Source organism: Saccoglossus kowalevskii, chromosome 3 (genome assembly GCF_978046115.1).
Source record: "Saccoglossus kowalevskii chromosome 3, keSacKowa6.1, whole genome shotgun sequence".
In the NCBI taxonomy this organism is placed as follows: domain Eukaryota; kingdom Metazoa; phylum Hemichordata; class Enteropneusta; family Harrimaniidae; genus Saccoglossus; species Saccoglossus kowalevskii.
In genome coordinates this window covers 42,902,438-42,917,620 of record NC_140643.1, presented here as the reverse complement: position 1 = coordinate 42,917,620, position 15,183 = coordinate 42,902,438, and the positions used below count along the sequence as shown (strand labels likewise).

The 15,183-nt window shown below is 36.4% G+C and overlaps 1 protein-coding gene across 2 annotated transcripts in view; it reads right to left on the bottom strand.

Moving 5' to 3' along the window:
• The window catches only part of LOC100371336 (constitutive coactivator of PPAR-gamma-like protein 1 homolog), a 69,465-nt gene that overhangs the window by 32,277 nt on the left and 22,005 nt on the right, over positions 1 to 15,183 (bottom strand). Inside the window, exons 2-8 of one of the 2 annotated variants that reach the window (XM_085497242.1) lie at positions 14,056 to 14,340; positions 12,277 to 12,359; positions 3,081 to 3,300; positions 2,043 to 2,134; positions 1,452 to 1,798; positions 1,124 to 1,271; positions 125 to 331 (exon numbers count right to left, since the gene is read on the bottom strand). In XM_085497242.1, the coding sequence (XP_085353368.1) occupies positions 125 to 331; positions 1,124 to 1,271; positions 1,452 to 1,798; positions 2,043 to 2,134; positions 3,081 to 3,300; positions 12,277 to 12,359; positions 14,056 to 14,340 (1,382 nt within the window). The remainder of the gene's footprint in view (positions 1 to 124; positions 332 to 1,123; positions 1,272 to 1,451; positions 1,799 to 2,042; positions 2,135 to 3,080; positions 3,301 to 12,276; positions 12,360 to 14,055; positions 14,341 to 15,183) is intronic. The other variant, XM_085497243.1, reaches the window with a different exon arrangement.

The following is a 15,183-nucleotide window of genomic DNA, read 5'->3' as shown; positions in this document are numbered from 1 at the left end:
TCTACATATTCACAACAAATTTATTTGCATTTTACTTCAACTTAGAGCCAGTATTTAAACTTCTAGCGAATACAAGGCAATAGTGAAACAAACTTGTCCTTGCTTATAAAACATTTCCACTTACATGTTGTAGTACTTGGAAGAGCTGAGGCATCATCAGTCCTTCTTGATGACGATGACGAGCTATCCTAAGGACATCTGAAGATACCATTGGCAGTTTAGGCACACTGACTACCATACAGGGTGGTATTGGCTGTGACATGAGGGACGGAATACTGGTCGTAGAGCTTCCAGAGCTTGATGAATGACTTCCTGGTGTGGATGAGGCACTCTGTCAGAAGAAAACAATTAGTGACAATGTGGTTGTTGAGTTTATTGTAATTACACATGATAGTAAGCACTATCCAATACAGTGCACAATCAACACAGTTTTTCCTGTGCAGGATGGCACAGTTTAAAAGGTAACTGTCATCGTAATGCAACATTTACCAGGCAATAATTACTTAGTGCAACAATAACACAATACGTCGTTGATGGTGCAATAACGATACCCTCATATTGTGTACAATCTCACTAGTACCAGTGCCCTTTCAGCAGTGGATCTAGTACCATTTCACCACAAGATTTTGCACAAGTGCTACTCGCACTGACCACCCACTCTGTTGATTTCAACACCTGTAGCAAATTACTCATTTCACCCTCACATATGCCTGTTTTCCTGGGTGTTTTCGTCACTCAAAAGTTATACATTTTACTCCCGGCATATGCCATTTTTCTCCTTGCTACTTGCATCTTGGTACTCGCATACTGTACTTCTTTTTAGGTCATACATAACTGTGCATGTGCATACAAGGGGCTAACAATGAATGTTTACATGCAAGCTAATAAGTTCATAAAGTTATCAAAATTGTGTGTCATGGTTAGTCATAGTAACAAAGTACTATAGTTGCAACCACAACCATTTTTTGAATGGTGTAGTGCATATGATGTAGACAGATCAAGCAGAGTACAAGAACATGTGCACATCTACAATTTTAACAGTACTGCTGTTACTGTAGAAGTTGAGATGAACAACAAGTCATAAACACACAATTTCAAAATACAATGTTTATTGAATTCAAACCTGAGGACTGTGTGGTGGTGTTTGCATGGGTACATGTTGTACTGATTGGTCACTCCATCCAGCGTGCATGATGCGTTCACTACCTGATGTACCATTACTACTTGTGCTGGTTGTACTGCTGGTGTCAGAGGATGAAAGCTGATCCACACTAAATGTAAACACAAACTACATGTCATAAGTCGTATACAAAATATGTCAAATTGTATTTCAAGGGCAATACCTTATTTGCCAAGAAAGCAAACTAAATTGAATTGTCACTGTATGTGCGCTTCTAATATAGCAAATATGGTGATAGATATTATTGAGATCACCCAGACAGGAAACATACCCTTGTATTGTTTTCTCTACTTCACCACTATACGCTGGAACAGACTGTGGTGGTTGGTTTTCCAAAGCACTAACTGTTCTTTCTTGATCAGATGTATCATTAGCATTCATACAATCATCATCAATGCTTTTCAGTGTCAAATCATCCATGTGTTTCTCTAAGTCTTCTTCTATGCGAGTTTCCATCTCAGACTCAAAAGCACTTTCCAGGTTGGTCCGAGTCTGTTCAGGCGGTTGTACTACAATCTGGGGTGCCGATGACAGCTGCTGTTTTGGCGGTACTGGTGGCTGTGGTGGTATACCCATAGCATTGGCACCTGTAATTTCACTGAATGGTGGCTGCCAACCCTAAAAAACAAATTGACAATCATAACTGTATAACCATACATTTTACCTGAGACATTAAATCCCAATTTCATCCACTATGTTATCGCAAAAATTAGATTTACTCATTTCAGTTAAATAATAAAATAGAAATCAGTACTGTAGCTATTTTTATGTTCAGCCCTCATTGAGTGTTGGTCAAGTCTGTGCAGACAATTTAGTATTCCAAGGAGTAAACTTGGGATATTGACTTTAGGTATAACCATACCTGGGTTTCTGCTGGATCTCTGTAACCAGTCTCTTCTGGATCCCTGTAATATACACCCCCTGGTGTAAATGCCATCATTGGAGGCCTGGCATCTGAAATGACATTATCAATCATCAAGAGTTTCCCGGCTGATACTCTGAATAGAGTGATTGCGTGTTGGAGGGGCATTTGCGACTTTTCACATATCTCTTGGAAATATCTCACAAAAATATATTTGGATACCTTAATGTTATAAGTCAAATTTTGTCTAATTTCACTGCATATAACGAGAAAACTAGCAGCTGCTTGTGATGCATGCTCTGAAAGCAATGACTAAGAAGCAATTTAAACTTAATGCAAGCTGCTTTAATATCGCAAGACACCAACTTTCTTGATTTTGTTCCAGAGAATATTTCACTAAAAGTAGAGAATTGAAGATATTGTCACAAAATCAACAAACTTGACAGAGGTCCACCTGATATACCTACATATACAATATCAAAGAAATTGGACAAGCAGTTTCCAAGAAGCAGTCGAAAATATAATTTCTTACCAAAAATGACAAAAATATTCATCAAAATTGGAAAATTGAAGACATCATCACCAAATGAACAAATCTGAGAGAGGTCCACCCAAAATACATACATACAAACTATTATAGCATTTGGGCTAGCGGTTTTCAAGAAGTCGAAAACAGCATTTTTGACCAAAAATATTCGCCATAAATAAGACACTTGAACATATCCACACGAAATGAACAAATCTGAGAGAGAACCACCCAAGGTACCTTCCTAGAAAGTTTCACAGCTATACAGTTTGTAGTTTTTAAGAAGAAGTCTAAAACGTAAAGTTGACGATGCCGATGGACACTTACTGACAATCATTAATACTATAAGCTCCACTCGACTTCATCCACACAGCGGAGCTAAAAAAAAACCTACAAAAATATCGCTGATAAAGCTGGTATAGTAAAGTATTTGCATATTCCTGCTTACTTAAAATACTTCAACATCTCATTTATATTTTCTAGTAAAAACTAAGATATCCATGCAAGCTTACTTCTCTTCTGTTTCCAGAATTGTCTTGTTCCAGCGTAATAATAATGGACACATTGTTTGAAACGAGTGATTTTATCTTCCAAGGAAAATTGAGAATTCTGGAAAACGTCACGAGCAATAGCATCTAGATCATCAACACTTGGAAGATTCCGCACATAAGCTGCAACTGCATGTATCACAGTATCAGTGGGGGGCATCACCAGTTGATGAGTTCGGGCCTGCTATAGAGAAAGACAAACTCATTCATAAGAACATGTTGAGTTGAAGGGGAAAAAAAAAAAAAAAAAAATTTGAGAACAATATTGAATAGTTGAATTATTTTTCACCCTCAGATAACCAGTGGTACGAGAGAACTACAATGACAAGTACTGCCAAGATGCCTTAAAACCACTGATATTACTAACTAACAATTTAGTTAAGATGTTGCCAATGTGTCCATAACCATAAATACATTGGTGCCCAGAAATAAGTTATTCCTTTAATCACAACCGATAATGGGACTGCAACGCAAGTTAAGAGAATGACACTTGTATGCAAATGAATAGAACACACTAGGATGCTAGGGACACGCACATTCATCTCATACCATCCTTGTGATGACGCACATTGGATTAACTTTTAATGTAGTTGAATTGACTTTTTATATAGTTGTGATATGAACTTGATTAAAACACGTTCCTATATAGGGTTGTGTTTTAATTGGATTTTAATTAAACTGAATTACAATGCAATTGCGTTTTAATTACAAGTTTTTTATTTTAGACTTAGAGAAGCCTCACCTACAACATCAATTCTCGACAATACTGGCCAACAACACTGTTTACATATAATGGCATGAAATGAATAAATCTGACAAAGGACGTGTGCTGTCAATAGCAAGGCAATCCAGCTGAAGGTTTTAGAGAAGAAGTCATTTGAATGAAAAAAGTTGACAGATGACGTAAAACGGGCGGACAACAACAAGTTTTGTCAACCAATGAGGTCCACTCGATCCTCTCAGGACAGCGGAGCTAAAAAACAAAGACTCGCACTGTACAATACGAACAGTTAACTGATTAGTTTATAACAGACAGAATGTGTGCAACATCAGTACATTTTCCATATGAAAAAACTTGAAAAGGCTTATAAATCCCACCACTGTATAATCTGAGGTGATACTGACAAGTGGTCTGGGGTCAATTTGGATAACTTGCCAGCTGGTATACTAGATACTTAAAAACAGTCTTATAATATATTTCCCTATGTCTCTTCTGGCAAGGGAAATTTGAATATAATTTACAACTACAGGGATTGAAATAGAATTTTTTCCCTGCATGCACAGTGTGCATGTTAAATTTGAAATTTACCTGCACCAACTTGTTGTGAAATGCACCACTTTTTAAAGTTTAAATAAAATTGACTGGTTCTCGATTGATGCGATCACAAAAGAATTTGCTTTTTTTAGTTGTCTTACAATGTTGGTTGAACTTAATTTAGCCTTAGTGAATATAATGAGAAATTGTTGTGTTAATTTCTACATGCACAGTGTGCACATTAAATTTTGAGTTTACTTGCACTAGCTAATAATCTATGTGCATAGTGCAGTGTGCACCAGAGTATTTCGATCCCTAAACTATTTTATGTGGTGAACGGAGAAGTTGATATTAGTGACAGAACAAGTATCTGTAAAGAAGAACTTTTTCTTGAGGCAGAACAATTGCTTGTAATATCCCAAATATTTTGTTTTAAGTTTCTTTTCAAGAAATTGCAAATTAAACATACACAAGCCAGCAGATATATTAATACATAAAATGAAAGCCTTTTTAAAACCTAAACCTATTGATATATTTATACAAACCTAAAAACGTTTGAGTATTACTTTCAGATTTTTATTTGCAGTAATCAGACAGTTTGGACATTTCAACATATTTTGTTCCATTCTCTGTAGCTAAATATTATTGGATTTACTGTGTCAAAAAAAAATTTAAAATGAAAACATTGGACAGCAGACATTTTGCTACAACTATGACTTTCCCTTCACTTCACTACAGGCAAGCCAATGAAGACAATACATGTAATGTTTAACCATTTTATTAAAGATTTTTATTAATTCAACAAATTCTTGATAAATTTTGGAGCAGGTGGACATAATTCCCCCATTATCAAGAGGTGTACTCTTCAAATAATAACTTTCTTATGACTGGTAAAAGCTACGATTCATGACATTTAAAATAAATATGCTGGTACAAGACTTCCGGGCAATTGTGTATGAATGAAAAATAAGTGAAAGACATTCAGAAAGACACAAAGGTAAAAATAGTTTCATGAATAAATATTACCAATTATTTTGAAAGATATTTCATTATTTAGAAATAGATGAAAACTAATTATGCAAATCAGAAAATTAATATAAACAGATTTGAGTGTAAAACTAATAAGGTCTGCGCAATGTAACAGACCATCTATGTAAAGTTTCATTGAAATGTGATTAGAAGCAACAAATTATGAATTATGATAATAAGGGAATTAATAAGTACAGATTTTAACGCAAAACTAATCAGGTCTGTCTATTGTCATATAGCATCTATGTACCAAGTTTCATTGATATGTGATGATTAGTACTTGAGATATCAGTGAAAAAGCTAAAAAATTAACATAACATGGATTATTACTGTACATGTAAGCCTATTAAAATTGGTATACTAGTGGGTTCAAGATAATTAGATCCAACTAGATCATTATTCTCTTTCTAATAAAGTCTACAAAATCACCCAAATTTAACTATACTAGGCTGAAATAAAAAAATTGATATGAATTAAGCTATTCAGTATGCATAAAAACATGACCCTAAAACTGTCCTATGCACAAAATCTTTGAGAATGTTTGAGATTTTATTTACACAGGCTGAAATGAGAAAATCTATATACAAATTAACTACTTAATATGCACAGAAAGAAACATATTCATATCTGCACATTACCTCCATGTATGTACTATGTTTGAGGATTTGCTTACACACACACACACACACAACAAACTCATCTCCATTTTTGTTTTTGCACACAGACGCTAGAAATCTAAGACTGACATTTTGGAGAACCAAACAATTAACTGTCAGAAGATTCAGAGCCAATAAATAATTACGTGGTTGGGTTTTTAAAGTGCACATCATGCATGCTGAAATTAATCTCCACAATGAATACAAAAATACGAAAATTTACACAAAGAACACAAAAGAATATTAAGTATGTTTCAAATCTTGATAAAAACAACCGAACAGTTCAAATCCATATTGAAAAATGCCAATAAATGGGATTAGATTGCATAACTGACTGAGGTTGCAGTTCATACAAAGGACAATGACATACTAGAACAGGTTCACTAGATCAAATCTATTGAATGGCAAGACTACAAGATATGACACTGGAGACACTACACTGTGAAACAACCATTCCTGTTTAGTAAGATCCACACCATATAAAGAGTTCATTTATTGATTTGATCTGTAAAATATAAAAACAAATCCACAGAGCTGAGGGACAGAAGATACAGGGGCAATTGTATGGCACACTAACCATGCCAATATAATGCAATTATTATGGAAGGAATGTGGACTAACACCACATGATGACGTTTAAATGCAATTTTCAAATCACTGCACATTAACTATAAATTTTTGAATTGTCAAGAACTAAACTTAGCGGTCCCACAGCAAATTTCCATTCCCTGATCAATAAATACAGTACAATCCAAGTGTAATTTGTGTGGTACCATTCCCTGATCAATATATACAGTACAATCCAAGTGTAATTTGTGCGGTACCATTCCATGATCAATATATACAGTACAATCTAAATAGCTCTGCTGTTTCATCCTTGAGTGTTCCACTAATGTCACAATAGGAACTATTATAATAGAAGTTCATTCAAGGTACCTACATACAGTACTCATTTCGCCCAACCTCCCGCCCGCCCGCTTCCGGCTTCGCTTTTTTTTGCTCGCTTTTTTCAATTTGACCAGACAATTTCCGCTTTTTTTAGACCGCGTAAATCCGAAGTATCCACTCGCTCGCTCGCCTGACAGCGCAACCGCCCGCATTTACAGGTCATTACCTACTGTTTCATGTACAAGTGTATCATTTTTGTTTTTATGATGTTAAAAAATAAATAAATACAATCAGAAATTTATAGAACGACCGTTGAAAAAATACGGTGGATCACACTGCCATATAAAATTGGTAATAATACATACGCGTAGTAATAATGTCCACCATAAACAAGATCGAACCAAGCATGGGAAATCAAATACAGCACTGACACAGGCACAACTAATATGAAATAAAACCATTCTATTTTTGGTGGAGAGCGAAAAATGTCTACTGTAGAGTACGGTATTCATTGAGTAACCGTGTGTAGGGGGACGGTTGTCATGCATGCATGGTTTGGATTTAACACGGGTCAAGTTGTAGTATATGTAAATCCATGGCACCTATAACAATTGAAAAATATCTGCAGGAATAGTATAGTATCGATTGTTATAGAATGACCGTAGTGTACAATTTGTCAAACAAATACAATACTTGCAAATGTAATGTCAGCCAGCGCCCATCTTACTTGTCCGAAGTTGTCGAAGCCGACATCAATGGTGATCGCGTTTTATTAACTAGGTGGCTGGCAAGCGGACTAACACGTTAGATAAACTTGTTGAATTACAATTATGGTTTTTATTTTTGCGCCCAATGTCTCGTTATAAAATAAAGGATTCAAATTTTGCAGGGTATTCCGTTTTGCGAACTCTAGGCAAAATACTTCCATGAGCTGTACGTAGTTCACTTACAGCCAAAACAAAGTCAGCTTGGACATTAAGTTGTGAGACGCGACAAAACAAACGCTGCCAGTGATTACGTGAATAAAAGAACAAAATAAACGCAATCAAAGGCGCTGACCACACGCTTTGGAAATAAATAGAACCGCGTTGCTAAGAGGAATCGCACCTGCATCTCAACGACGTCTCCGGTCATGAGTCTTAGAAAAATCGAAAGTTAAAAAGGAATCAGTGTCTGGAAACCATTCACAATGTTTGCATGAAAAATCCCACGCGAAAGTTTTTTCTTCTTCTTTTTCTGTTACAAACACTATGGTACCTGAATTCCGATTAATTCATAAATATGAATCGGTAAGGGTCAATTTCCTGCAATCCTTCAAGATTAAATTTACCTCAGAAAATCTTTCTAACGATGACCTGGAAGATTGCCATGATTGAGTGCCACAATTTCTGTTTTAAGATTTATTCAGTATAATAATACAAATGTTCACCCCAACAGAGGTGGACATACAGTTTTAGCGACCCGAAGAGCTCATTGTCAACCGAGGCGAAGCACTACAATAAAGACTTTCCGTTCCCAATAAATCATAATAATAAACAAGTCATTGTCAATGACACGTCCCCGTTCCGTTCATATTTGAGTGACATATACATTCAAAGCAGATCATGACCGAAATGCACCTGCATATGTACAACACATTGTGCTAAATCTGAACAAAATCCATCCATGCATGACTGAGATCCGGTTCTGGAATTGTGAAAATACGTGATTTTGATGCATTTTCGGCCTTAAAATGGCCATCATTTCGCTATTGTTAAGCAGATCATGAAACAAAGGCACATATCTATTTGTGACATGATGTACCATGTGTGTGTGAAGTTTGAACTTGATCAATCCAGACATGTCTTGGATACGGATCCAGAAGTGAATTCTTTAAAACAAAAAGGCCGCCAGTCGGCCATTTCGAACTTGATCCGTGCATCAAGGTCCTATTATGTTTAATGTATGTACCAAATTTGAACAAAATCCATCCATGCATAACTGAGATACGGGTCCGGAATGGTGAAAATGTGCGATTTCAATGCATTTTCGGCCTTAAAGCGGCCGCCATTTGGCTATCGTTAATGAGATCATGAAACAAATGCACATACATATTTGTGACATGATGTACCTTGTGTGTGTGAAGTTTGAACTCGATCAATCCAAGCATGTCTCGGATACGGATCCAGAACTGAATTCTTTAAAACAAAATGGCCGCCAGTCGGCTATTTCGAACTTGATCCGAAAAAAAAAATGACGTGCATCAAGGTCCTATTATGTTTAATGTATGTACCAAATTTGAATGAAATCCGTCCATGCATAACTGAGATCCGGGTCCGGAATGGTGAAAATGTGCGATTTCAATGCATTTTCGGCCTTAAAGCGGCCGCCATTTGGCTATCGTTAATGAGATCATGAAACAAATGCACATACATATTTGTGACATGATGTACCTTGTGTGTGTGAAGTTTGAACTCGATCAATCCAAGCATGTCTCAGATACGGATCCAGAACTGAATTCTTTAAAACAAAATGGCCGCCAGTTGGCCATTTCGAACCCGATCCAAAAAAAAAAATGACGTGCATCAAGGTCCTATTATGTTTAATGTGTGTACCAAATTTGAACAATATCCGTCCATGCATAACTGAGATCCGGGTCCGGAATGGTGAAAATGTGCGATTTTGATGCATTTTCGGCCTTAAAATGGCCGCTATTCGGCTATCGTTAATCGGATCATGAAAAAAATGCATGTGCATATGTCCCATATAATGTGTGATGTATGAGTGAAGTTTGAACTCAATCGGTCCATGCATGTTCGAGATACAGGTGATCACGGACGCACGGACGCACACAGGGCAAAACATAAGTCCCCGTTTTCGGACTGCGTCCGAACGGGGACTAAAAAAACTTCCCGTTCCCGACATTATGAAATTCTTTCGTTTTGGGGGAAAAACCCTGAAAAAAAACTGATTTTGACAAGATAATTTAGAAATTGATATTAAGAATAATTCATAACGAAATGTATTCCATATGTACCCGTAATTTTTTTTTCATAATTACTGATTACACACGAATATTACAGAAAAAATATAATTTGCTATATTATCTACATTTGTGCCTTTTATTTGTCTTGAATCGTGACTGAAAGGAGCTAGATGAAATTACAAACTATGTAGTGTGTTTGACAACTCATGTATGAACAACAATTTTAATAAATATGATTTTACTTGGTAAAATTACTGTATTTTTCTACATAAAAACAAAAGAATTTCACAATGTCTTTAGTATCATAGTGTTGTTGGTAATAGTTGAAAATGATACATCCACGTGAACCTGATTATATGAGATCGAAGGAGTCTCTGTTTTCAACAGCCGTATACATCTAACTGCGCCATCACTAAGTTTCCTTGGTGGACCACAAGCTCTGTGCCTTGTTTGCACGTCATGTTCACACAATCGCAGACATTATTTGTAAGGGTGCCCTTTGAAATGGCACATTTTCTCGATGTTTTAGCGAGTACTCCGCGGGTATATGGCTTGTTCTCACATCAGCATAATTTTCCTCAAGTTCACTCATCGCTTTCCCACATGCACTTCTCGTTCTTTGCTGCTAGCTTTTTTTGCACTCTAATATGTTGTTTTTGTCTTTCTACACATCAAGTTCATTTTTGACATTCAACGAGATTGCTTGAATTTTGAATTTGATGACGATTCGAATTTATCCACTTTTACAGTGATCAACATTGCGTTCGAGTAGAGTTACCAGTAATTACAAGCCTGATTTACATTTTTCTTGCGGTGTTTTTCGTCAATGTATTAAATATAAGTGCTTTGGGAAATAACATAATTATATTGCGCGAGTGAAAGAGTTTGGCGAGACTGTCACAACACGTTTTATTTATCTCCAACGCGCGTGGTCGGCGCCTCTGATTGCGTTTATTTTGTATTTTTGTTTTTAAAATGTATCACTGGCTGCGTTTGTTTTGTTTTCCTCAACAATTAACTGTTCCGAGATCTTTCATTTTTCGTCCGGCTGCTGCCAATCCAATAATTCGTCGCCGCATGTACTCAGACAAGCGATTAATCGTCACAGTCATTATACTAGTAGTTCAATTGATTTGTAGAAATTCAGCTATGCGATAATTATATGTGCAGTTTTGTTTTGCGCACCCAGATACGAGCAAAAGTTAACTGATAAATTTTCTGAACTACAGCATTCATATTACTTATGCAAATTGAGTAAGGATCATAGTGTGAGTTGCGTTCGCAAATAACAAAGTGTCAAATTATTTTGAGTGCTGTCTGGAATAAATTTAGTCAAAATCACACACAAAAACACACACACACACACACAACACACAAATACTAGTACTCAATACATATCGCGATTGACCAGTTATATAGCTGCTTGAACTACACACACAAGGACGTAAATATGTAAATACAGGTCACAGTTCGACTTGCGTAGCAAACGTTACAATGTGCCAAGTGATTTGAAGGCGTCTTTGTCCCCTTCCCAAAACAGAGAAGCAATAGGCGTTGTGTTTTGAATCGTCATTAAAACCTAAATTTATTACGAATAAAAACACAAGTTTATACATACAATGTATACAAGCGGACGATGTTTCTGAAGCCAGCCATAGCAGGAGCGAGCGAGCGAGCGAATAAAAGCGAGCTAGCGAGCGAACAAAAGCGAACGCAAGCAAGCGAAAAAAATAGCGGTCGGAAATTAAGCAATAAGCAGGAGGTTGGGCGGAATGAGTACTGTACCATGTATCAAAGCAATTGAGTTGGTAGTTTACAAGAAAAAGTCAAAATTCAATTGTTGACGGACAGACAAGGACATACAACTACCTACATGTATATGAACAGCTCTGCTCTGTCACCTACAATGACTGCAGAGCTAATAAAACCATTATTTTATCTAATGACTTGATATTTTGGTTATATATCTTGCATGACAACACAACTAATTGCATTGGGTACATTTGCAGAGTCGAGATGTGTCATATACAACCTTGTATGGTCCAAACATTTTAACATATTCATAAACGTAGGTCATTTGCAAATCTGAGAATGTGGGTTTAAAAAAAAAAAAATTAAGGGCTTGGGGGTCTTGTACCCATAGGCATATGTTGGAATGAAAGGGTGGGTTACTTGCTATATGGATGAATTGACAGACAGACAGACATCTATGTCCAATGGGGACTACCGTATATAAAGAATCCTGTAAAATAGCTAATTTGTAACCAATATTGTACCAAGTTAAAACCGCATCATTTGAACACTATGTTTTCAGCTTGTTCCGGTAGTGATGTTTTACATATTTGCAAGGTGTAAATGAAACAATACCTTTAATCCAGCAAGAGGGTGTCCAGGGCCCAGCAGAAACCAGTGAAACAGAGCCAAGTCTTCATCAGGTACAATATGGTTACCTGTAAAAACAAACATCAAACTATTATCACATTTGCTTGATTACACCTACCATATTTTCTCTTATAGTAGAGCATGTGATAGACAACATTATGTATGGTCAAAATATGTCATTTGTATTATCAGAGGTACATTACTTGGGGTTTGTAACTACGGTGACATGATACCAAGATCCCGTCACAATCTCGCTCTCGCATAAACGTTCCAACTCAGAAAAAATGCGAATGCGAATGCGCATGCCCGAGGTAACTAGGATACTGGGATGTCCAGGTGGATCAAAATAGCTGCCCACGATATGACGGATTACGAGAACTATATTTTCTGTACATTTTCGATGTATTACATTTTTCACTATGATAGTGACAAGAAAAGTTTATTTTTTTCATTACAAACCTTGAACATTGATATGCGTCATGTCAGAAGGTCGTAGCCTCAGTCTCGCTATCTACGAGAAGAGACTTGAATGGCATCTTGACATGATGTCACCATACAGTACTATGCGAGTTGCAAACCCCAAGTAATGTACCTCTGGTATTATATAATATATTACATTGGTGGAATGACTATCACTAATTTACACAGGAATGAATAATTTTCAGCTCATTTCATTTTAAAATGGGTAGGAAAAGGTTGCTGAAAACAGATTATATTTTATTTTAGTTCTAAATATCATGGGTTATTCAGCTCTTGAAATAATCAGATTTAATTTTCCCATCAAGCTATATTTTCATGGACTAAAAAAAACAGGTAGCAGTCAGTGTTTTTATCATTTTCATGTCAATTAATTATTTCAGCTATAATTGAGAATGGCTATTTTATTATATACAACTGAGTGTCTCAATTATTCATTGGGATTTAATTTTGATACTAAGTGAAATCTGCTAATCAAAAAAAAGTTTAGAAAGAACTCCTGTGTTCTGAGAGAGTATTGGAGGCATAATTAATTCAAAATTTAGGATAGCCTTTCAAAGAAGAAGCCGGGGCCACTAATACTGGTCTACTGTTTGGGAGGCACAATATGAAAATGATCCACAGTATTGAAGTTTATAAAGATAAATTTGATTGTACATCTGTGGTTTGCAATATAATTTATGCCAAAGCAACTCTACCTTAAGTTCAACTCGTACTAAACTAGAACAAACAATATGATCAAGATCTGGCTCTGAAATGGCAGAAATGCTTGATTTTCCTGAATTTTAAGTACAAGAATGAATCGGATCATGAAATGAATGAAAGTGCATATGCCACCCAAAATATGTGATGCATTTTTGAAGTCTGAATATGATTGGACTAAGCATGTTGGAGATATAGGTGCACCGCACGGAGGTCAAAACATGTCCCTGGTTTCGGACCCATATAGAAATGTTAGCATAAAAAGATTACAATGTTACCTTTTTGAAGCTAATTAAAAGGAATTTAGTTTTTACAAAATTGTATATTTGTTTTGCTCTCTGATTATGACATAAATAATTATTAGATATTTTTACTATTTCTAGCAGGCTACTTAAAGCTTTAGTTAAGCATATATAGAAGTTTGACATGCCATGTGGTCATAGAAGGGGTTGGAAACTTGGCTATTATACACTACTCACAAGGTAGCTCCTTGGAATTCCCCAGGTCGGAAACCTCTGATTTTTATCACCTCCCTTACAAACATTACAATACAACCTGTATAATCCATTCTACTCTACTACTCACCAATGAGGGCAGCAAACACAACCATCCGATTGGGATTCAAATCAAGTTCTTTAGCCACTTCGTCCATCAGATACTGGGTGGTCAATAAATTACCACTTCTGGTCAACTTCATTTGATGGGAAGAGAACATTTTTGGTGGATCAAAGATGCAGTACTCTGAGTTTTGTGCAATGATGCCATGGTAACCATAGTCACGGCAATGACCCATCACCTCCTGCATGTGGTCATAGACACTTGTAGTGACTGAGATACCACACTGTAGTAAGGCAAGTCGAATAAAGGTTTCTGTAAATACACAATATGAAAGATAATTATTTACAATACAGATAGTACAAGTCATTGTCAATGACACGTCCCCGTTCCGTTCATATTTGAGTGACATATACATTCAAAGCAGATCATGACCGAAATGCACCTGCATATGTACAACACATTGTACTAAATCTGAACAAAATCCATCCATGCATGACTGAGATCTGGTTCCGGAATTGTGAAAATACGTGATTTTAATGCATTTTCGGTCTTAAAATGGCCATCATTCAGCTATTGTTAAGCGGATCATGAAACAAATGCACATATCTATTTGTGACATGATGCACCATGTGTGTGTGAAGTTTGAACTTGATCAATCCAGACATGTCTTGGATACGGATCCAGAACTGAATTCTTTAAGAAAATGGCCGCCAGTCGGCCATTTCGAACTTGATCCGGAAAACAAAATGACGTGCATCAAGGTCCTATTATGTTTAATGTAAGTACCAAATTTGAATGAAATCCGTCCATGCATAACTGAGATCCGGGTTCGGAATGGTGAAAATGTGCGATTTCAATGCATTTTCGGCCTTAAAGCGGCCGCCATTTGGCTGTCGTTAATGGGATCATGAAACAAATGCACATACATATTTGTGACATGATGTACCTTGTGTGTGTGAAGTTTGAACTTGATCAATCCAGACATGTCTCGGATACGGATCCAGAACTGAATTCTTTAAAACAAAATGGCCGCCAGTCGGCCATTTCGAACTTGATCTGAAAAAAAATGACGTGCATCAAGGTCCTATTATGTTTAATGTATGTACCAAATTTGAATGAAATCCGTCCATGCATAACTGAGATCTGGGTCCGGAA